This window comes from Dermacentor albipictus, unplaced genomic scaffold, assembly GCF_038994185.2.
Source record: "Dermacentor albipictus isolate Rhodes 1998 colony unplaced genomic scaffold, USDA_Dalb.pri_finalv2 scaffold_40, whole genome shotgun sequence".
In the NCBI taxonomy this organism is placed as follows: Eukaryota; Metazoa; Arthropoda; class Arachnida; order Ixodida; family Ixodidae; genus Dermacentor; species Dermacentor albipictus.
The window spans coordinates 678,899-702,275 of NW_027225594.1; the positions used below are offsets into that span (position 1 = coordinate 678,899).

General features: G+C 48.1%; 1 protein-coding gene across 4 annotated transcripts in view; it reads right to left on the reverse strand.

Annotated features, from left to right (window-relative positions):
* The window catches only part of LOC139052848 (hemicentin-2-like), a 363,460-nt gene that overhangs the window by 197,807 nt on the left and 142,276 nt on the right, over positions 1–23,377 (reverse strand). Inside the window, exon 1 of one of the 4 annotated variants that reach the window (XM_070529996.1) lies at positions 12,219–12,316. The exons of the other annotated variants lie outside the window; for them this stretch is intronic. Within the exon in view, the coding sequence (XP_070386097.1) occupies positions 12,219–12,298 (80 nt within the window). The 5' untranslated portion in view covers positions 12,299–12,316. Of the gene's footprint in view, positions 1–12,218; positions 12,317–23,377 lie in introns of those variants that run through there. 4 annotated transcript variants of the gene reach the window in all.

The following is a 23,377-nucleotide window of genomic DNA, read 5'->3' on the forward strand; positions in this document are numbered from 1 at the left end:
CATGTAGTATATAGAACAAATATATATGTAATCCACCACCTACCACTGCCTAGGACGCTCGCGCAGTTCGTAAACAGCCCCTTCTGGACAAGCTTAATTCAGACTGTAAGGTATGCTGCTATTACTTGCGAAAAATATTTTATTCAGGGGTGGAAACCTCATCCATCGAACCAAGTAGTCACCAATGAAACCTGCAGCGAACAGTTCATGAACGCTTGTCAAAGTATAACATCACAGCCCCTATCGTAGCAGAACGGTACCCACGCTCACGCTGTTACGATCGTCGCGTATGTTTCATGGCTCCTAAACCGCAGTTTAGAAATATAGGATAATACTGCAATAAGGTCACATTAGTTATTAGAACATTCAGAAATACACAATTGATGTCCGAGGCTGATTGTAGGCTCAAATATGCACGCACACATCGCGCTGCGTGTTCCGTCCACCTCAACGCCAGCAGAAATTCCGGCCATGACGCCTTAAACCACCTCAGCACGTCTCACAGAAGCATTTATCACGTAGAAGACGCACGTCATACTAAACAGACCACACGACTGCTAAAACAAACGCCAGAACCTACCGCCGAGCGTATACCTGCCATGCAAAAGACCGCTTTCAACCAAGCCCGTATGGCGCTGCTCACAGGCGGCGCCACTGCGCTCACAATATGGCGGCACCTACGAAAAAACGGTCTATAAGACGTGGCTTTGTTTTACGTCTAAAAGCATTTTCGCAGTTGCCAGTCCAATACACACACTGCGACATTGGTGCTGCTAGATTCGTCTGCATCAAGTAGATTATGCTGCATAGACGGGGTTCTGCGCCAATTTGACTGAGAATAAACCTAGAGTAGCTCGCTTTGATCGTAATCAGTTGCTCTTTATGCTCAGTGGGTTACAATAAAGAATTCGTTTCTAGGTACGCGGAAATCTACGAAAATCGTGTGGCAGACATCAGAACAGTTGGCGCTCAGCGGTTAAAGTCCTATCTCGACTCGTACATTAGTAATAAGGTAAGCGCTTCACTTTCTGCAATGATTGTGGAGGGGTCACGGATAATTCCAGCTGTCAACAGGGTGACCCGTAGACGACCAGGTAGCTCGAGAGGTCATTGGCCACATTCGACGCGCTGGGTCCCAAGCAATTCTCGCGTCGCCTTTTCTCTCAGCGTTGTTCATGTCATGTATGCCATGCTATAGCACCAACTCGACGTGGTGGACCAGACAGCACCAGTGGTAAAGTCGAAAGAAGAGGCAATGAAGGCTTCCCGTTGGATCCAGTTCTAAAGCATTCTAGATACTTCTAAGCAATGAATGCCTTCGAGAAGCAGCCAATCTCCATCACGAATGCGTCGGCACAGCAGCTGCGCCATGACCTGTTGCCGTCAGCAACACAGGCAAGACATGGGTGCCACGTGCGATATTGTTATCGGCTGTTACTCGTCGAAATGTCCTCGGTTATTTTCTGCACCCATGGAATTCATTTCATTAACAATCTCGTCCTGTTTCCTCAATTACCTCGTGGTAATAAATACAACTGATGCTCAGGGGAAAGGCAATAGTATAAACAACATTCTCGATATTTTTGCTAGTAACGCCTTTGGAATGAAGTTCACGCAGGAACTGCCGCAAGATGGTCGCATCCAGTACCTCGACTTGTGTCTGAATTTCATGGAGCACGCGTGTGCTGGCAGTACAAGCCACGGTCAAAAAAACAAATTCTGAATTATCAATCGGCCCACTCTAAGCTCGTAAAAAGTGCTATAGCAAAAAACTGCATCCGCTCTGCTCTAGACAAGTCATGCGAACATCAAGTTTATGACAGCGTCGACGCCCAGCTAAGGCGTCTGGAGAAGGCTGGGTTCCACGGAGAAATCGTGGCCTCGGTGGTAGAGAGCCAGATTCGCGAGGCAAAGGCTGGTGGGAGGCGCAGGCAGAAAAAAGACGCACGTCCGCAAAAGCGCCCTGTCGTAGTGCCCTATTGGCACCAGGTGTCTCACCGCCTCAAGAAGGTTGGCGACAGGTGCGGGGTGCGTGTTGTGTTTTCAGCACCGGAAAAGCTGGGACGAATGTGTCGCCTTGTAAACCAATCCCAGAAGAAACCAGCCTGCAAAATAAAGCACACCAAAGCCCTCATTGAATGTGACGTCGGCGTTGTGTACAGTATTCCCCTCGCCTGTGGGAAATGCTCTATTGGCCAAACCGGGCGCTGTCTGAATGAACGCTTGCTAGAGCATCGCAGGAATGCTACATCACTAAGTGGCGCTGGTCATTTAGCCGACCACATACGCCGTTGCTCGCACAAGCCAGCATGCGAGGCTTTTTTCGAACGAACACGCGTGTTGCGCAAATATAGCGACCAGAAACACCGGGAAATATATGAAGCGTGTTGTATCTCCAATGCAAACGAGAACTGTGTCAGTGCTCCTTCTGTTGCACTCGGAACAAAAGAAATTGATTATCTCAGGGCAAACGGGTGTGTCGAATCAGCTAGGCAGGGCGGGAGATCAACAAGATTGCACTCAGTGACGTAAATAGAAGAGAAAGGAAAAAAAGAGGGAAAAGTTTCTCTTTTTATTTTTGTTTTGACACCTGTGATGACCTTTGCCTAGACCAAGGAAATATTTTTGAGTGGTCCTGCGCAGTAGCAGTCCCCCACCCCCTCCCCCTGTGTACATAAAGCCCTGTTTCCAATGAATAAAACTCAGTTGAAGTCCGGCGTTCGTGTTGTCTTTCTCACCTCGTCCTTGTTCAAATGTGCGCTGGAACTATGTTTCACAATGCCAAGAATGGAAGCCGCACCTGCCAGGCTGTAAAAGGAACAGTGTCCATCTCGGCAGCATTCTTCTCAGATCTCAGCGCGTCTGAGTCGGACCTTCAAGACGTCACGCACTTCCTCGCCGCAAACAACCTTGCCGACCTGCGCCTGGCCACAGACGAAGCCCGTGAGACGCCCATCATTCCCTGATCGTCTTGCAAGCATCAGCATCGTGAAAGGCGTGCTGTTCAAACTCGGCCACCACCAGGCAGGCGCCCGGACACCGACAACTACCAGAGATGAACGCAGAAGCTTTCCATCGCCGAACGAGCAATCGGACGACCGCTCGAGAGAGCTACGGCTCAAACTACGGAGACGGGCAACCTGGCTCTCCGTTGCAGCCATCCGGGTCTTCCGAGGGTCGCCCGGATGCCACTTACACCCTGGAAGGCTTCAACTGCCCATTTGTGAACGAGCGACCGATCACCTTCGTGAAGCCGTTGTCCTGGGTGCGCGTCTGCGTGAGATGCACGGCGGTTGCGGCCGATACTGTGCTGCTTCCCTGCGGTCACACCTTGTGTGATAGCTGCCTTGACGACATTTCCGATTGTGGGACAAATGCGGCTCGGCAGGAGGGCGACAGTTTCGAAGACAGGCCCCGTGACGGCTTGTGTCCCCTGGACAGTGAACCCTTTGTGGAGGCCGACCTCGTGGTTCTGCACTTCCCAGTGCGGCATCTTCTGAAACTTCCGGTGCGCTGTTTCCTTGCCGGCTTGGGCTGCCCATTCGTCGGAAAACTTGCAGAACTTCAGGTTCACCTGCGGGAATGCCTCTTCAGAACCGAGACCTTCGTGTTGATGCCTCGGTGTGGGTAGCATCGTCCTCGCCTAGGCCTGGAATCACCACTGGATCAGTCAGCACTGTGCCGCTCACGACAGGCCGCACAGACCGCTGCAATTAAATACCCTGTGATCACGTGCGCTGAACTTCGAAGCAGCTGCCTTTGATGATATGCCTGTACTGCTAAAACTCGTGATAAATATTATTGTTTCTCATTTTCCAAATTGGTCGATTATTTCGTGCCATGCGGCGGTCGGCTGGAAACGGCCTGAACAGCTGCATCACGTTCATTAGGTATAGACGAGGTGTGTCTTTCATTTTTTTTTCTGAATTAGCATTTACAAAAGAATGTGGCTAGGAGATTAGCGAACGCAGGCTTTATGCCACGTCGCTGGGTTCATAGACGGGTATGCACTTGTCAGTGTATAGTAAAACTATCGTATATCGTAAAACTAGCAATAACTGGCTTTACATCGAGCCAGTCTGATGACCTATTAAGTAGTGGCAGGGAGCGAATATGCGCGTTTTCTCCGTGAAAGAAAAGCTCTGGCTAAAGGTACATCCGACACTGTCTCCAACATTTTAGAGGCACGTTAGACGTATTCGGCATTGTCTTTATCGATGCAAGTGTGAGGTGTCGCCTTGATCTTTTCCATGATTCGACTTCAGATTCTTCGCTAATAATCAATATTAAAAATTAGTTAGCCTCGCGTCACCGACTGTACTGTGGTGCAGCAGGCCTGTTTCGTTGCAGCCCGCTTACACGGAGTTGTTCGTCACTGCAGTGACCCCTGCCACGTGTGCTCCCATGGCGTTGAAGCGTACTTGCCAAGGAAAATAACAACGCAATCCATATGGCGCGTCCCCGAACACATACTATGACAACGCCTGCTTATCGCAACTAGAGCGGAATGAAGCAATGAAGTTCCGCTACCTATGGACTAAGTGATTGGTGGAAATCCGAATCCGTTGCAGCATTTGACATTTACAAAGATGTCAAAAATCGAAACTGCATTACAGAAATTAACAAAATGCCCTAACGACCCTAAGCAGACAAGCGCATCTTTTCTCCGTACGGTAAATTCCGCTCAGTGTTGTTCAAGTTCGACTTACGTAAAGAGCACTAGAATTCGCTTCTAGGAATGGCGAAATATGCAAAAATCAAGCGGGAGAAATCGGAGCAGTTCGCACTGTGTATTTTTTATGACAAGCACAGAAGCTATTGGAATTTGGCAGTTTTGTCAACGTTGGGTTAATACATCTGATTGCCAAGCTGGGTACCCAGGCTGCATACGAAATTACTGGATGCTCTGTTTTTTTCGCCGACTTTCTTGGTGTGACGGTTTGCCTTGCGAGACGAAACACTTTTCGACACTTACATTTGAGAAGTCAAGAAGCCATAAAGCAGGTAGGACGCACTGCTACAAGCGCTGGTGCTTCCGGTCATGGTTTGATTAAGTTTCTGCCACCGCTCTTAAGTGCGCTACAGAGAACGCGTAGAAACAGCGCAATAAAGTACGTAGGAACCCAAGGCGCATCAGACTTGGCTGTCGAGCTGCATTGAAGACGTGTCACAAAGACTGCCGAATAAAATGCTGATTGAAAAGAAAAACAATTCAACTGAGGAAAATAAAATTGTCCGACGCACTGTTGGAATCGGTGTAAGCGAAGCTTTCTTTGCTGGTTGCTTTGAGTGACGAATAATTAGCGGTGATGTTGACGGGGAATGCTTAATTTTTTCAACGTTCAGTGCAACACGACAGGGGGGAGAGTATATTGCTACGGGGTCGTATTCCCACTGATGAAGAGCCGCGCAGGAAGAAGACGAAGACGACGATTGGAAGCTAGCGCGGGCTGTTGCCTCTTGGTCAACTGCGGCGTATTGCCTTGTAAATATACTTGTAAATAGCTTTTCGTCGGTGTCTTCCTACGTAACATATTTGGTGGAGGTGGACGTTCCCTGTACCTCGTCACGGAGCTTCGCAGTGGACGGTCCGTCGAGCCTACCTTCATGGCTCCCGGCGACGCCAACCAGACTCCACCGGCTCCGACACCTGCTGCCACTTCGACGACCTACATCACCCTCTCCGCTCCCCGTGATCCTGGCGTATTCTCGTCAAAAGATGGGGAAGACGTCGAGGACTGGATCAGCCTGTACGAACACGTCAGCCGCAATAACCGGTGGGACCCAACTATCATGCTCGCCAACGTCGTCTTTTACCTCGGTGGCACACCTCGAGTTTGGTATCGGACGCACGAAGATGAGCTGACCAGTTGGGATTCGCTTAAGCAAAAGCTTCGAGACTTGTTCGGCAACCCCTACGGTCACCAACTCGCCGCGCAGAAGGCGCTTTCCGGTCGTGTGCAGACGTCAACGGAGCCCTACGTCACGTACATTCAGGACGTCTTGGCTCTATGCCGCAAAGTTGACGCGCACATGACTGAGTCCGACAAGGTCTCCCACATCCTCAAAGGCATTGCCGATGACGCCTTCAACTTGCTCGTGTTTAACAACGTCGCGACGGTGGATGCAGTTATAAAAGAGTGCCGCCGCCTGGAATTCGCTAAAAGCCGACGTATCGACCAATAGTTTGCCCGTCTGCCCAATACCCCAGCGACATCTTCCTGTGCCGACGCTCCTCGTCCCAACAACACTGGCGATGTTACCAGGATTGTCCGGCGTGAGATCGAGGCCGCCTATCCGGCTGCGTTTGACTCCAGCCCCTCCAATGCACCTGCAGTCACTGTTTCCCTGATCCATGCAGTTGTACGCCAGGAGTTCGCCAACATGGGTATTCACACCATCTGCTCGGCCCATCGCCCTGATCTCCATCCGGCATCTTCGATTCCACCCCGTCCCGCACCTTCTTACCCTCCACGTTTCCGCAACCCCTCTGAATGGCGCACTGCAGACGACAAGCCAATTTGTTTTCACTGCCGTCGAATTGGGCACATTTCTCGGCACTGTCGCAGTCGCTGGAGTTCCCTGAACCAGTGTACATATACTGCCTACTCTCGCCCCCCAGGTGGCCTTTCTAGTCCCTATGCTGCCCGCTCAGATAATGCCGCCACCGATTCTCCTGCGCCGAACCGACCCTATTCTCGTTCGCCTTCGCCCCAACGACGACAATCTCGCTCTCCCCAGCCCCGTCGTTCCTATTCGCCGACTCCCTTCGGACGTCGCTCCCAGCCGGAAAACTAGACGATGCAGCACCTCGAGGTGACGCTGCATTGCTCCCTACGCCGCCAAATCCTCTCCTGACGTTGCCCACCCATCTGAACCTTCTTGACGTGCAAGTCGACGGTGTTCCTGTATAAGCTCTCATAGACACTGGGGCGCATTTGTCGGTAATGAGCGCGGATCTTCGTAACCGGCTAAGGAAAATAATCACGCCCGGCACGACGCCTGTTGTCCGTGTCGCCGATGGCGGAACAGCCCCCGTAATCGGTCTGTGTGCCGCCCGCGTCTCCTTCGCCGATCGCTCCACTACCGTGCTATTCACAGTCATCGCTCACTGTCCCCACGACATCATCCTCGGCCTCGACTTCCTCTCCGCACATTCTGCTCTCATCGATTGCTCCGCCAGTACTCTCCGCCTCGACCTGCCTGTTCTGGATCCCGCTGAAGAACACCTTCCTCGCCTCAGTTCCGTCGACTTCGTTCGCTTGCCACCTTCGGCACTGACTTACGTTGACTTCGTGTCATCCCCGCCAGTGCCCGACGGTCACTACATCGCGGCTCCTATGCAAGACGTCCTCCTTACATACGGGATCACACTACCTCATACTATTTTATCTATTACGGCGAATTGCGTCTGCCTGCCAGTGGTCAATTTTGCCTTGACGACACAAGTGCTGCCGCGCGGGATGTCTCTGGCCCAACTTTGCTCATTCGAGGATCACTCTGTAGCATCGATTTCGATAGACGACAATTCAACCGATCCTCCTCTACCATCGCGGTCGGCGACCTGCACCATCGCCAACTTACAGAAAATGATTGCACCCGACATGCCGTCCGAGCACGCTCGTGCGCTCTACCGCGTTCTCATTTCCTACCAAGATATTTTTGACTTCAACGATCGTCCTTTGGCCCAAACAACAGCTGTTAAACATCGCATTAATACCGGAGATGCCCCTCCTATTCATCGCCGCCCGTATCGAGTATCACCGGCTGAGCGTCAAGTGATTCACACCGAAGTTCGCAAAATGCTTGCCAAGAACATTATTGAACCGTCATGTAGTCCATGGGCGTCACCGGTTGTGCTGGTAAAAAAGAAGGATGGCTCATGGCGCTTTTGCGTGGATTATTGGCACCTTAACAGGGTTACCACAAAGGACGTGTATCCCCTACATCGGATTGATGACGCCCTTGACTGCCTCCACGGTGCTCGCTATTTCTCCTCTATTGACCTTCGCTCCGGCTATTGGCAGATTGCCGTGGACGATCTCGACCGCGAGAAGACTGCCTTTGTAACACCCGACGGTCTTTATCAATTCAAGGTGATGCCGTTCGGCCTATGTAACGCTCCTGCCACTTTTGAACGCATGATGGACTCCCTTCTTCACGGTTTCAAATGGTCCACGTGCTTGTGCTACTTGGACTACGTTATCGTATTCTCCCCGACGTTCGCTACGCACCTCGAGCGCCTCTCAGCAGTCCTGGACGTTTTTCGGCGAGCCGGTCTGCAACTGAACGCATCGAAGTGCCAATTCGGCCGCCGCCAGATTACCGTCCTTGGACATCTCGTTGACGCGAACGGAGTGCAACCGGACCCAGGCAAGATCCATGCTGTTACGCACTTCCCTGTTCCGAAGTGTGTCAAGGATGTGCGCAGCTTCATCGGCCTTTGCTCGTACTTCCGCCGTTTCGTCCAAAATTTCGCGGCCATAGCACGACCACTAACCGAGCTTTTGAAAAAAGACGCCCCTTTCCAGTGGGGCGATAACGAGGCCTCTGCATTCTCGCTTCTCATCGATCTTCTCACAACGCCCCCCGTTCTGGCCCACTTCGATCCTTCTGCGCCTACCGAAGTCCGTACTGATGCCAGCGGTCACGGAATTGGCGCAGTACTGGCACAACGCCAGCGTGGCCACGACCGTGTTATCGCTTACGCCAGCAGGCTCCTCTCGCCCGCGGAGCGGAACTATTCCATCACTGAGCGTGAGTGTCTGGCCCTAGTTTGGGCGGTTGCGAAGTTCCGCCCATACTTATATGGCCGACCCTTTTCCGTTATCACAGACCATCACGCGCTGTGTTGGTTATGCTCATTGAAAGACCCTTCAGGAAGACTTGGTCGCTGGGCCTTACGCCTCCAAGAATATTCGTTCTGTCACCTACAAATCTGGCCGCCTACACAAGGACGCTGACTGCCTGTCTCGCTACCCGGTAGACGAGCCTGACGACGCCGACAGTAGTACCGCCGACGGCATTTTCTCTGTGTCTGCCTTCGCTAACATCGCCGATGAGCAGTACCGAGACCTATCACTGCGAGTACTCATCGAGCGTCTGCGCTCTGCACCTACCGCCGCATCCGTTCGCCGATATGTCCTCCAGGGCGGCATTCTGTACCGAAGGAGCTTCCTCCCTGACGGCCCTGATCTTCTTGTCGTGCCACAACATCTACGACAGACTGTGCTCTTTCAGATGCATGACGCACCCACTGCAGGACATCTTGGCGTAACCCGCACGTACGACCGCGTCCTCCGCCGCTTCTATTGGCCTGGTCTTGCTCGCTCCGTCCGACGCTATGTTGCTGCCTGTGATCCCTGCCAGCGTCGGAAAACGCCTCAGGTGCTACCTTCCGGTCATCTCCAGCCGATCGCCGTCCCTGTGGAACCGTTTTTTCGTGTTGGATTAGACCTCCTCGGTCCCTTTCCCACGTCATCCTCTGAGAACAAATGGGTAGCCGTCGCAACTGATTACGCCACCCGATACGCTATCACGCGGGCTCTACCCACCAGTTGCGCCACTGACGTCGCGGACTTTCTCTTGCGTGACATTATCTTAGTGCATGGCGCCCCGCGACAGCTGCTTACTGACCGCGGTCGTAACTTCCTCTCGAAAGTTATCGCCGACATTGTGCGTTCCTGCTCTATTCAACACAAGCTGACTACCTCATACCATCCTCAAACCAATGGCCTGACAGAGCGCTTAAACCGTACCCTTACCGACATGCTGTCCAAGTACGTTTCGAAGGACCACCACGACTGGGACGTTGCCCTTCCTTACGTCACCTTTGCTTACAATTCTTCCCGGCACGACACCGCCGGATTTTCACCATTTTATCTCCTCTACGGTCGCGAACCGACCTTGCCCCTTGACACGGTACTTCCTCCTGCTGCGACCTCAACAACCGAGTATGCGCGCGACGCCATCGCCCTCGCCGATCATGCACGCCAGCTTGCTCGTGCTCGACTGACGGACTCGCAAACCACGCAGCAGCGTCAGTACAACGCCCGCCACCGTGACGTACAGTTTTCGCCTGGTGCACTCGTGCTCCTGTGGTCGCCCTGTCGTCACGTTGGACTTTCCGAAAAGCTCCTTTCGCGATACACAGGGCCCTACCGCGTGCTTCGCCAGGTGACGCCTGTGACTTATGAAATTGCTCCTGTGAACTCCACCTCGTCATCTACTCTGGCGTCCAGTGATGTCGTGCACGTTAGTAGGCTCAAGAGCTACTACACTGCTTCCGAGTCCAGCCTTTAGTCGCTCCGGGACGGCGCTTTTGCCGCCGGGGGTAATGCTACGGGGTCGTATTCCCACTTGTTTCGTTCTCGTGTGCAACGAAAAGACTGGACAGCTGGGTTGTCAAGAAGCGAAATCACCAACGCCTTTATTCTGCATCGTTATTTATAGACGAAGGTGGAAAGGGTTAGTAAAGTGAGGGGCGGGTATATGCACGGGGCAATCGTGCATGTAGATAGCACATGCGCTCTCATCAGATATGATACACCACTGACGAAGAGCCGCGCAGGAAGAAGACGAAAACGACGATTGGAAGCTAGCGCGGGCTGTTGCCTCTTGGTCAACTGCGGCGTATTGCCTTGTAAATATACTTGTAAATAGCTTTTCGTCGGTGTCTTCTTACGTAACAATATTAAAAGTCACGTTGAGTGCACCACTGCTATTTGTGTGCGTACAGAACGCACAGTGAGAGGTGCTTGGTTGAGGCATTGTTGTGCGCCATGTTTCGTAACCTCAGAGGGTATACAGCATTGTCATTGCCTGACATGACACATCACATCGTGGCAGAAGTAATAAATTTGAATTGGATTACGCGGCTGTACGTGTGAAAACCATAATCGGATTATGAGGCACGATTTACTGGCGGCCTGCCGAATAACCTTGACACTGTGGTATGCTTTAACTTGTTCTAAAGTCTAAGTGGAACTGCGTTTTCTATTTCGCTCCTGACGTAATGCGGCTGCCAGCCATCCTTAGGAAATCCGCTACCCCGAGCGATGCCATAGTCGCAAAGCTACTGCGGCGTGTTTGCGTGCGCAGCTGCATTATTCACTGTGTTTATATTCTGATGGTGTATATTATTCGTGCATATTTGTAGTTTTTTCATTGTTAGAACTAATTTAATGCTATTTTGTTGCCATTTCTTGTATTTATCTACGCTTAATTTCTAAGAGGAGGTACCCTTTCAACGATGTGCTATGGCACCTCCCTCCGAATATGTACACCCCAATGCGTGTATTCACTTTCAAATGTCCACATGCCCGAAATTTGGATTCACGACATTAGCGTCCACATTTCATTTCAGTGTCCACATTTCACGACAGAGCTGCACATTTCGAAGTATGTAACTTTTAAGCCGTTCCTTAGGTTCCCCTCACCGACAGAAGCATCTTCAAAAGCGCAGCAACAGCTTTTGAAACAAACAATACATGTACGAAGCAGAGGAGGCCGGTGTGATGGTGGCTTTTCCTGTCGGGGTACTACATAAGAAAACGAGATCGGCAACACTTACGCACACTTAACTTCTGAGCACATGTATGTTGCGTCAAACGAATACTTTTAACGTCGAGCACAGCCGTGACGCATCGAACATATAGATCACGATTTGTATGTTGCGAACACACTTCGTAACAGCAAGAACACAACTCGGACGTCGAGGTGACCACGACGCATCGCAGCTGGCAAGGAGAGGCAAATTCGTAGAGCACCTTCCGAAACCACCGATCGAGTTGTTTCCTTTACCATACGTCTCACGTAGTCCTCCTTTTTTTTTCCGGGTTGCAAAGAAAGCGCGCGAAATATGAAAAAAAAAAACACGTGGCGGAGCGTTTTCGCACGGCTATCGTGTTGCTCTCAAGCGGCATTCAGTGCAAGCCTCAGTTCACTGAGGCTTGGACTGAATGCACGCTTGTATGCACGCTTGAATGCATGCTTGAATGCACGCTTGTTGATGATGATGTTGATATGTGGTGTTTAATGGCGCAAGGGCCAGGTATGGCCAAAGAGCGCCATGACAAGTGGTGAGCACGCTTGCTCTGAGTGCATACTAAATGCACTTTTCTGTGCAAGCTCTCAGTTCGCTGAGGCTTGCACAGAGCTGGTTTACTCATGCAATATGAATATGTTCTCAGAAAATAAAGTGAAATACTCGTGCTTACCAGCTGTCATTAATAAACCAGAACATCTTTGCAGAACTGGAATTCCTGGTGTTGGAACACCACACAGTCGCGGAACACATGTGATTCCTTGTTCAGCCGCCGTCGTCTATAATGCTTGCTTGACCTTTGCTGCGTCTTGCATTCGTTGCACACCTGATCGAGCTTCTCTGTTTTATCTTTCCCATCTTCGTACTTGGAACGACAACCGAAGCAGATGAGCAACCGCGATCCGATTTTCTATACCGCTGAGCGAGGGGCAAGGGTGAGCGAAGGTAAGTTGGCAAAGATGAGCGGAGGTAAGCTTGAAGGACGCACAAAGACAAGCACTTCCTGCGCTTCGCGCGATTTAAAATTCACAGAAAGAGAATTTTAAAAAATAAGTTCGGATGTCCGGATGTCCGGCAACAGCTTGGAGCGTGCATGTCGCTTTAAACCGAGATTGGCACTCTCCTTCCGAGGGTCGGCTACGACAAGTGATCAGATAGTGAGCAGATCCACCTTTTCATGCTGAGACACACCGGTTCTCTTCGTTGAATTAAAACCGATATACGCGAAATAGGTTACCACACATACACACACCGCGGCTGATAATTTGGGTCACATCTGGGCGCCCCCGAGGGAGATTTCCGCGTACTGCAGTTTCCGATGCACCGAAAGGCTTCCCTGACGATCTTATATGAACGGACATTGCGTATATTTCGCAAAGTATGGTCTAAAACATCTCCAAATCGTTACGCAGCACGCGATACCAATACTTTCAAGCAGCGCCGCACATGATCACACAAGTCAGAGAGGAGGAAAGGCTCGCCACGCACCCTTTCCGCCTCGCTCAATGAAAAGGTCTATAGATGCCTCCGTGTAGGGTAGTAAACCAGGATGGCTTCTGCTAGCCTCCTTACATTTATGGAGGTCTTTCAATCTCCTTCAACCGAATACTTGTGCGATCTCATTTCATTTTGGTGTTGTTGATTTTATTTACTTTCTAGCTTTTGCTCCGCAATGCCTTTGGTTGCTTACCTAGGAAATTCGCACGTGAATGGTAAATCCATGGATCAGGTCACTTCAGAACCAATGGTGTTGGTGGCTGGGACGCAGGGATTGAGGCAGGGTATTTCCCCTTCACATACTCCAAAAGGGTAGAAGTATTTTCATTTAACAAACATTTATGCGACCCTTAGGTCCGTAGTTTGTATTTATGAACATAATATTGGAAATGTTTTGCTACTCCGCGAACACCGATTACAGTGGAACCGTTATAGCCAATTAACTGGAATATATATTACCGTTCGAGTTTCATTAGCTGTATTTTTATTGCGCTATCAAAAGGCTTTACTGGATTCCAATATCGCGGCTGTCGTCTTTCACTGCACAAGCAATTTCACGAGATGACCACGATGACTATCGCGAAAGCTCGAAGATATGAGGTTCCGGAAGCATGAAGGTAAACTTGTAGCACAACGAAGCGGCTTCATGCGACATAATATATGCAGAAAAAAACACACACACACATCTCGCACCTGTTCAACAATGTGAGACGTCGTAAAAGAAAGGTACATCATTTTGCTGTGAAGTGGAATCTCGAAGGAGCAGCTTCTAAAGCCGCCATGCAAATAGGTTTTCCAGGTATTGCTATTGCTTCGGGAACGTTTTGAATATGCCTCTCCAAGGTCAAAGCAACACACAGCCAACGTTAACCACGCAATCTTTTTTTTTTTGCTATGGCGTTCATGTTCTTGCAGTTTTCCTCCAGTTCTATATGGCGAGCTCTTGCCTGAGCGAAGGCGCCATACCTTTATTATTATTATTATTATTATTATTATTATTATTATTATTATTATTAATATTTTATTACATGTCAGCATTCTGTATTATCGTGGTCATAGGGGTGCTCATCAGTTGTCGCATATATTGAATACAAAAACATAACAGAACCGTTTATTTGATCAGCAGCTGAAGATGAAAAATAAATATTACACTTTTGGCACGCAAGAACTGGAAGAAAACATGTGGAGGGTCCGTCTGTCTTGCGGTCTTGGGAAAACAATGCGTGCAGTAACTAAGCGATGATAACTACATAAATATGGGAGTATTAAGCATTCTTACTCCTGAAATACACGACTTATAAGAAATAAAGAAATGATTGCGGTAGATATATAACTATTGTTAATGTACAAGGATGCTGTTAGAAAACAATTACAGTCCACAAAAGTAATTTTTTTCTTTATTAAGGGTACAACACAATGTAGCTCGTTCGCACAAAAATAGTGATAGAAGACAATTATATTGCACGCAATAACACATTGCTTGAATAAATGTCCATGACGAGGTAGTGCGAGAAATGCTGTTTTTTGAATTTCTGCACTCATGTTTCACGAAAGCAATATTAAATAAGCAGAAAGAGCAAAGAACGTAAATCAGCATTAGTTTGGAAGTCTATGCTGTACTGATAAATAGTTCGTAGAAGAATATACTTTCATAATATTTTTTTTCTCTGCGTAACCATTCTCTCTGTGTTGCGATGATGTCAGGAGATGGATACTGTAAACGCATCTGTCCATTTGTTATCTCATTCGTTCCTGATATCACCAAGAGTCTGTAACTATACGGCAGCGATTAACCGGACGCTTAGTGCCTCTTTTTTATTATTATTATTTTTACTGCTTATGATCACCAACCGTTTATTGGCCACGAACTCTGCGAAAAAAAGAAAACCTGCAAGCTCACACATAGTTACCACGCTAACAAGACTAACGAAAAAAAAAAGTAGGGACGGAAGAGAGCGCTAGCGTCCTGTCCCTATCCCAACTTTTTTTCTGTCAATCGTGTTAGCGCTAGTAACTATGTCCAACCAAATGTATCAACACCAACTAGCCCAACCTTCTGCATAAGTTACCCGCAAGCAAGGACACATTTCGCATGCGTGCCTAACCTGGCGGTGACTTGTAAACAACCTATTTCGCGCCGAGATATTCGGCCATGTTGGCGCAGAATGCCAGTGCGAGAAGCGTACGAGTAACCTGCGTGGTAATTTATGCAGATGCGTGTCGTGCGCAGAAGCAGGAGTACATCAGCCACGACCCGCCAATCGGGTACGCACGAGATGCGACTTCAGGCTACCCTTTCGCCTCCGAGATGCTCGCTCCCACTGCTATATAATAATAATAATAATAATAATAATAATAATAATAATAATAATAATAATAATAATAATAATAATAATAATAATAATAATAATAATAATAATAATAATAATAATAATAATAATAATAACTTTATTCAGATCAATGTACAAAGACTGGTATGCGACACCGTCTGGATCCTTCGCCACAGGCTAGTTGTGGATCCATGCAATTATACGAAGCAAAATAAAGTATTCATACACAGGCGCAATCGTTCTTTGTTTGTTTTTTGTTTGTTTGTTTTATTTTGTATCTATGATACGCTACCGCAACTCAGTGAGCCATGGATCTCGTTACGAAAGTTTTTACACGTAAGCAGGAGCAACAGACTATATATGCAACAAATTAAACATTTTTGTAGCACGTTGGGGTTGATATTAACATCCTTATATCGGCACTTCTTTTTCTCGACCAGGAAGATAGATTAATATCGGGCAACGGCTCATTCATTGGTCGGATATGGCATTTGTGGCAGAGAAAACCTGCAGAAATGTGTACGACTGCGACGTGGGTCCTGATATAGTGATTGGCGACAAGATGTGAATTCGCTGTTCGCCATCAGTCGAATTCGGTATCCGAAAAAAAAAGACCTGCAGGAAAAGATCTAATTCTACGGCCGTTCCCATCAGAGTGACACAGAAAGCAATATGGGTCGCTTCCGCGTGCCCGAGGCCGTGTATTCAACCCCCAGAGAACAAGATATTTTAAAGAAGACAAGCGCGAATGACATTAAAGATGGCGAATTGTTGCATACATGATCTCAAGTAGTGGCCACACAATTAAGCATTCGCACTGCGGAGAGCTAAGCCTCGCTTTGTGGTAACACAGCGTCGTACACACAGCGGTCTGAGCGGAACGGACTTCACACTGGAAGCTACAAACACCGATGTACTTTTTTTTTTGTCTAATCTCGAACGTCACTAAAGCGCGGCACCAGCCAAGTCGCAGGCTAATACATGGTGTTGCACGTAACTTGAGCCAGACAATAAACATATTCAAATGTAGTTGGACCGAACCAAGGTAATAGTTCTATACATTGCAAACATTCAGTACTCACCACACACTGGCGTTGCATTCCAGACCTATAAGATTATGGCCTCTCCTCACACGTAGAACTTTCGTATTCTGAGCTGCTTCTATTTTTCGGACAGCTCCTTTCACGATTTCCTTACACACACAGCATCATTAAAACCCGCAATAAGTAACATATGCATGCGAAACACGGACGTGTGGTTTGCACCGCGTTTCCGGCATGAACTACAAGTTGCCAAGCCTTGAACATAATTTAAATATAATCTTAAACAGGTACAAGCATACCATAGGCTTTACATTAAAATAGCCTAAATATTTCCAAAACATGTTGCCTTATAATGCTGTTAACTATCAGGATGCAATGCTGACTGCACAAGTGGTATTACTTTTAATGTCGACTGAAATTCGAATCTATAATATTTTTGGAAATGAATATTTTATAAAATTTTACTGTTGATATATGTATGAGCTGTCGAAGTCAAATCGGTTTATTTGCGTATTTACAATATATGCGTGTGTTAGTACATATGTGGAAGAATATGTGCATGTCACCTGTATATATTCAGTATAGTTTTTTTTTCATAAATAATCTGTTTCATCTCCGGAATGTCGCCACTGCTAAACGTTTTCAGGTTGTCCGAGCCCAGTCAAGCTGTCAAAGAACAGCTTTTTTGCCCTGGTATCCCTACCAGACATATCTATTTTTCTGCAAAATAATAATGAAATGAAATGCTATTTTCCATCTCTTGGAGATACTCAGATAATTGTTCACATCACGCCAAATTAGATCATTCTGCTTAAATACCATAATAAACTTCTCGAACATTATATCTAGATGAAAAGTGGCAATTACAAAATTGCAGAGCAACATGAAAAACTCCCGATGCAGCTTTCTGTTGCTCAGCACCTGCTACATAAAAGTGTTTTTCCGAGTGTGAAAGAATCTCGGGAATACACGCGAGATTCTTTCGAGCGATGCCATAGTCGCAAAGAAACTGCTGCAGGCAAAAGAAGTGTTGAATTGATGTGCGACCACTCCCGTAGTTTCGCCTTGACCCTGGAGTGCGCTTTAACAATGCAGCTCTGCTTTTTCACGCCCTGCGAAATTTGTCCGCTTGAAATACTTCCATGGTGCCTATTTTTGAGAAATAGCAGAGACGTACAGGGCCGCACCTGGAACTGAAGTTGATCCAGTTTTCCCGGAACCCCTCTCGTGTCGTAGTAGTAGCCTTTGCTTGCCTTCTCACGTCTGCTTTTTCCTACCCCCCCCCCTCCCTCCAAACCCCTTGCATGACAAAGGCGTCTTCTCTCCCATCGTCTCTAAAGTTCTATCAACGTCCCCTCTGGACACGCACTTTTGTAATAAGGTAAGCGCTGCAGTTTCTGGAATGATTCTGGAGGGGTCACGGATAATGACAGCTGTAAAGAGGAAGATGTGTTGACGACTAGGGAGTTCCAGAGGCCACTGTGCACATTCGACGCGGTGAGGTGCAAACAAGTTTCACGCATCGCCTTACCTCTCTGCCTCGCTCTATCATGTATGCAATGCTCTGAGCCATAATCCCACGTGGTAGGCCAGACAGCACCAGCGGGCAAGTTGAAAGACGAGGCAAAGAAAGCTACCTTTTGAATCAAATTCTCAAGTATTCTAGATCTTTCTTGGTACTGGCGCGAACACACACCAGAAACGAGGAAGGAGACGGGACAAGCGCTCTGTCCCTTCTCTTTCCTCTTTTCTTCTGTGTCTTCGCGCCTAGTACCCAAAAAGAATTGTGAACAACTCGCCCAACAAGACTACATCTTATTCTAGATGTTTTAAAGCAATAAATGACTTCGCGGCACCCTCAATGTCAATCACGAATTTGTCTGCACAGCAGCTCCGCCATGACCAGTTGCCATCAGCAACGCAGGCAAGACATGGGTGCCACAGACGATTTTGTTATCGGCTGTTACTCGTAGAAGCACCCTCGGTTATTTTCTGCCACAATGGAAATAATTTCCATATCAATCTCGTCCTGTTTCCTTCCTTGTCCGTATTTATTTTGCGCGGTCTTTTCTTCGTGGATTCGCACCAACTAGCTCGCATTCATACCTTTTAAAGGAAAAAAAGAAGTTACCTCATCCTAACGATTACTTATTTAGCTGGTAAATTACTGTATGAGAAGATGTTTTGCCTGAGAGCCATTAAATATGCGCTGGAGGTAGTAAATAAATGTAAAACTTGACACAAGCACACATTTCCTTTGCATAAGCACTTTTTTCGTGGTTTCTGCACCGTTGACTTAAACACGCCGCGCTGGCTATGCTGTCGCAGCGTTTCCATGGTGAAAATAATTCTTTGAGCTCGATCCGCATCGGATGGTGTAGGTCTCCTTCAGCACAAAGAAGTTGTGGCAAACAATCGCCGTAAAGTTTACACACCTAGCCAGGCGGCCACAGAAAATTCATGCTTTGACAATTCAGCGAAAGGGAGGAGGACACAGCGCTGTACCGCCGCAGTTGTAAATTTTTTACGGTAGGCGGTTGTCTATGGAATGCGTCATTAAAGCATGACGGACAAGAGTCCGCGTTTGTCCTTTCAAATGTCAAGGAATGAATTTTGAGCCTGGAGGGCGTCCAAAAGAAGAAAAATAATCAGAATAAATACGGAAGTTCAATTTTTTTTTCAGATGAAAAGTTACGCAGTTCCCACGCACTGTCCGAATTGATGTAAGCGACGCTTTCTGCACCGGTTGTTTTGATTGACGATAATTAGCGAGGATGTCGGCTGCGAAAGCCTAACTTCTGCAACGCTTAGCGCGTTGTTCTAAACGTTACCGTGAGTGCACCACTGCTGTTTGTATATACCTATTATATATATATATATATATATATATATATATATATATATATATATGTACTAACATTTCAGAAGTGGCATGGCCTTCGTCAGAATCAACCATGCCATATTTATTCTAATGTTAAGACATCACAAATATAATTTTCGATTTTCGTACGTGTGCCACTTCATTTGTTCAGCTACTTATGCCCGGAACCTAACGAACTTAGGTTCCTTTTATATATATATATTTATATTAAACAGCCTTTACTATTAGCGCTTACAACATATAGTGTGAAAGCAACTTGCTAAAAAATGCGCAGCCATGCTTCTAAAGATATTTGCAGAAAGCACCATAACTGAAAGGGTGTCAGTAACTTTGTCTATTGTCAGGTGGGAGCAGCTGGTTGAGAGGTATGCGGACATGGTTAGGCCAATTACTACAGCTTGCATTTTTTCCCACAAGTACCAAGAATTGAGAGAGTTGGAATACCTTCGTGACTTTCAGCCTTTATTTTGTTTCTTCTTTGTGTAGTTCCTGCGCTGAATGATGACGAATGAATTGCTATTTGCCTTTCCTGGAAAAGTTCACCCCTCCTTGGACGATGAGCGTGTATGTGACCCACTCTCCCTCTCTGCTGCCAGCATTCCTTCCATTGTTGCTCGAAACACGTCCAGCGATACGTTAATTTTTCAAACTCACTCTCCAACAACTTGTCACCAATCACGTCCCCGAAGGGAGGCCCCACCTACCAGGCTATAAAAGGCACAGTGTGCATCTCGGCGTCATTCTCGTCTCTCAGCTTGTCCGAGTCATACCGACGTGACGTCGCGCACATCCTCGCTGCGAACAAGCTTGACGACCTGTGGCTGGCCCTAGACGAAAGCAGTGAGGCGCCCATCATTGCCCCATCGTCTTGGAAGTATTAGCTTCGACCTAGGGAGCCACAACTACCTGGCAGGAACGGAGAATCTGTCCATCGCCGACCCTGCGACCGGACTACTGCTCCCGACGACGACTCTGACCGGGCAGACAGGCAGCCTGGTTCTCCGTCGCAGCCATCAGGGTCTTCCGAGGATCTCCACGACAACACTTACACCATGGAAGCGACCACGTACACCCTTCGAGGCTACGGCTGGCCATTTGTTAACGAGCAACCCATCACCTTCGAGCAGCGGTTGCCGTGGGTGCGCGTCTGCGCGAACTGCAGGGTGGTTGCGGACGATGCGGTGCAGCTTCCCTGCCGTCACACCTTGTGTGGTCGATGCCTCAAAGACGTTTGTGATGGCCACAGCTGCGAACACAGGCACCGTTTCGGCCGGTGTCCCCTCGACGGTGGATACTTCATGGAGGAAGACGTCGTCGACGTGTACTTGCCTCTGGAGATTCTTATGGCCCTGCGGGTGCGCTGTTTCCATGCCGGTCTGGGCTGCCCGTTCAACGGAGTACTTGGGGAACTTCAGCGTCACCTGCGGGGATGCATCTTCGGAGTTGGTAGCATCGCTGGCGCCTAGGCCTGGAGTCACCGGTGGATGTAGCCCTGTGCCGCTTACGACGGGCCGCATAGACCACTTCAATTGGTTAGATTATGACCACGTGCGCTGAACTTCGCTAACAGCGGCCTTTAATGATGTACTGCTCGAGTACGTAATAAATGTTGTTTGTCCTTTCCCCAATTGTTCCATTATTCGCGTGCCATGCGGTGGTCGGCTGGAAACGGCCTGAACAGCTGCAGCACGTTGTATAGGTTCATACCAGGTGTTTTTTTTTCCTTCTTTTTTTCTCATCGTCGCCTTTCTTCCCCGTGGCTGGATTTCTGGATGGGCATATACTTTTAAGTATGTAGTAAAACTATGTAGTATATAGTAAAACTATATTATATAGTAAGACTAGCAATAAGTGGCCTTATATCGAGCCAGTCTGATGATGTACTAAGTAGTCGCAATGAGCGTATGAGTTTTCCGCGTTAAAAAAAGCTGTAGCTAAAAGTACGCATTACACTCGTTCCAATATTTTTGAGGTACGTTACAAGTATTCGTCATTGCCTTTATGGATGCATCTGCGAGGTTTCTCGTTTGCATTTTCCAAGATTCAATTTCAGTTGCTTCGCTAATAAGCAAATTTAAGAGGTACACTTTTATTTCCCTCGCGTCAACTCCTATTCTCTAGTGCAGCGTGCCTCTTTCGAGGCAGCCCCCTCAGATGGGCATGATCTTCACTGCAATAACAACTGCCGCCAGTGCTGTCATCGAAATCCATATGGTGTCTCCCCGATCCCGCATATGACAGCTAGTGCTTATCGCAACATGAGCACAAAGATGCAATGACGCTTCTCTACCTATTCACTGAGTGATTGGTGGCCGTGCGATCGCTTTGCAGCACATGACATTTGCAAAGATGTCAAAGTCGCAACTGCAATACAGAAATTAACAAAATCCGTAACCAACCAAACCATCGAAGCGCAACTCTACACCGTATGGCAAGTGCCGCTGATTGTTCTTTCAGTCGCCCGCACTTCTCGTTCGCAAACCGGCGTGAGTGATTCTTGTCGTACTGCTTGCTTTTTCGCTCAAAGCAGTTAGTTCTTGAAACTTCTTCGGGAGACGGCTTTAATGACAGCCCTACGCAAATCACTAATATAAACCTAAACGTTGGTAGCCCAAGTTACGGCGTCGTATAAGACGTGCCTTTGTGTTACGTTTAAAGGCATTTTCGCAGTTGCCAGTCTAATACACACACTGCGACATTGGTGCTGCTAGATTCGTCTGCATCAAGTAGATTATGCTGTATGGACGGGGTTCTGCGCCAACTTGATTGAAAATAAACCTACGGCAGCTCGCTTTCATCGCAATCAGTAGCTCTTTGCGCTCAGTGGGGGACAATAAAGAATTCGTTTCTTGGTACGCGGAAATCTACAAAAATTGTGCGGCAGACATCAGAACAGTGTGCACTGATTGGTGAAAGTTCTATCTAGACTGGAACTTTAGTGTGTGTGTGTGTGTGAAAACGTTTATTGTAATGAGGTCCGGAGGCTCGACTTCTCAAGCCAAGGCGGGCCGCTTTCTTCAATGATTGTGGAGGGGTCACGGATAGTTACAGGTGTCAACAGGGTGACCCGTAGACGACAAGGTAGCTCGTGAGGGCATTGGCCACATTCGACGCGGTTGGTCCCAAGCAATTCTCGCGTCGCCTTTTCTCTCAGCATCGTCCATGCCATGCATGCAATGCTATAGCACCAACCCGACGTGGTGGACCAGACAGCACCAGTGGTAAAGTCGAAAGAAGAGGCAAAGAAGGCTTCCCTTTGGATCCAGTTATAAAGTATTCTAGATATTTCTAAGCAATAAAGGCCTTCGCCGCATCCTCATTCTCAGTCATGAATGCGTCGCCACAGCAGCTCTGCCATGACCTGTTGCCATCAGCGACACAGGCAAGACATGGGTGCCACGTGCGATACGTCCTCGATTATTTTCTGCACCCATGGAAATCATTTCGTTATCAATCTCGTCCTGCTTCCTCTCTTCTCCGCGTTTATTTGGCGCTGTATTTTCTCAATGAATTCGCACCAACTAGCTCGCATTCCTAGCTTTTAAACGAAAAAAAGAAGTTACCTCGTCCTAGCGATTATTTATTTAGCTGGTCAATTACTGTATGAAAGCATATATAGCCTTAGAGCCATTTAATATGCGCTGCAGGCAGGAAATAAATGTGACGCTTGACACAAACGCGCATTTTCTTTGCATAAGCTCTTTGTTTTTCATTGGTTTCTTCTGCGCCGTTTACTTAATGAGGCAGCGTTGGCTGCGTTGTCGCTGCGTTTGAATGGTCAAAATAATTCTTTGAGCTCGATCAGAATCGGATGGCGTAGGTCTCCTCCAACAGGAATATCTTGTGGCAAACTATCGCCGCAAAGTTTACACACGTAGCCCGGCGGCCACAGAAAATCATGCTTCCACAGTTCAGCGAAACAGAGCACACAGCGCTGTACCCCCGCAGTTGTATATCTTTTACGGTAGGCGGTTGTCTATGGAATGCGTCCTTTAAGCGCGACCGACAAGACCCCCACCCTCCCCCCATTATTTTGGCACACTCTTGCCCCGTCCCGTTTCGCTCTTCACAGTGGCGCACG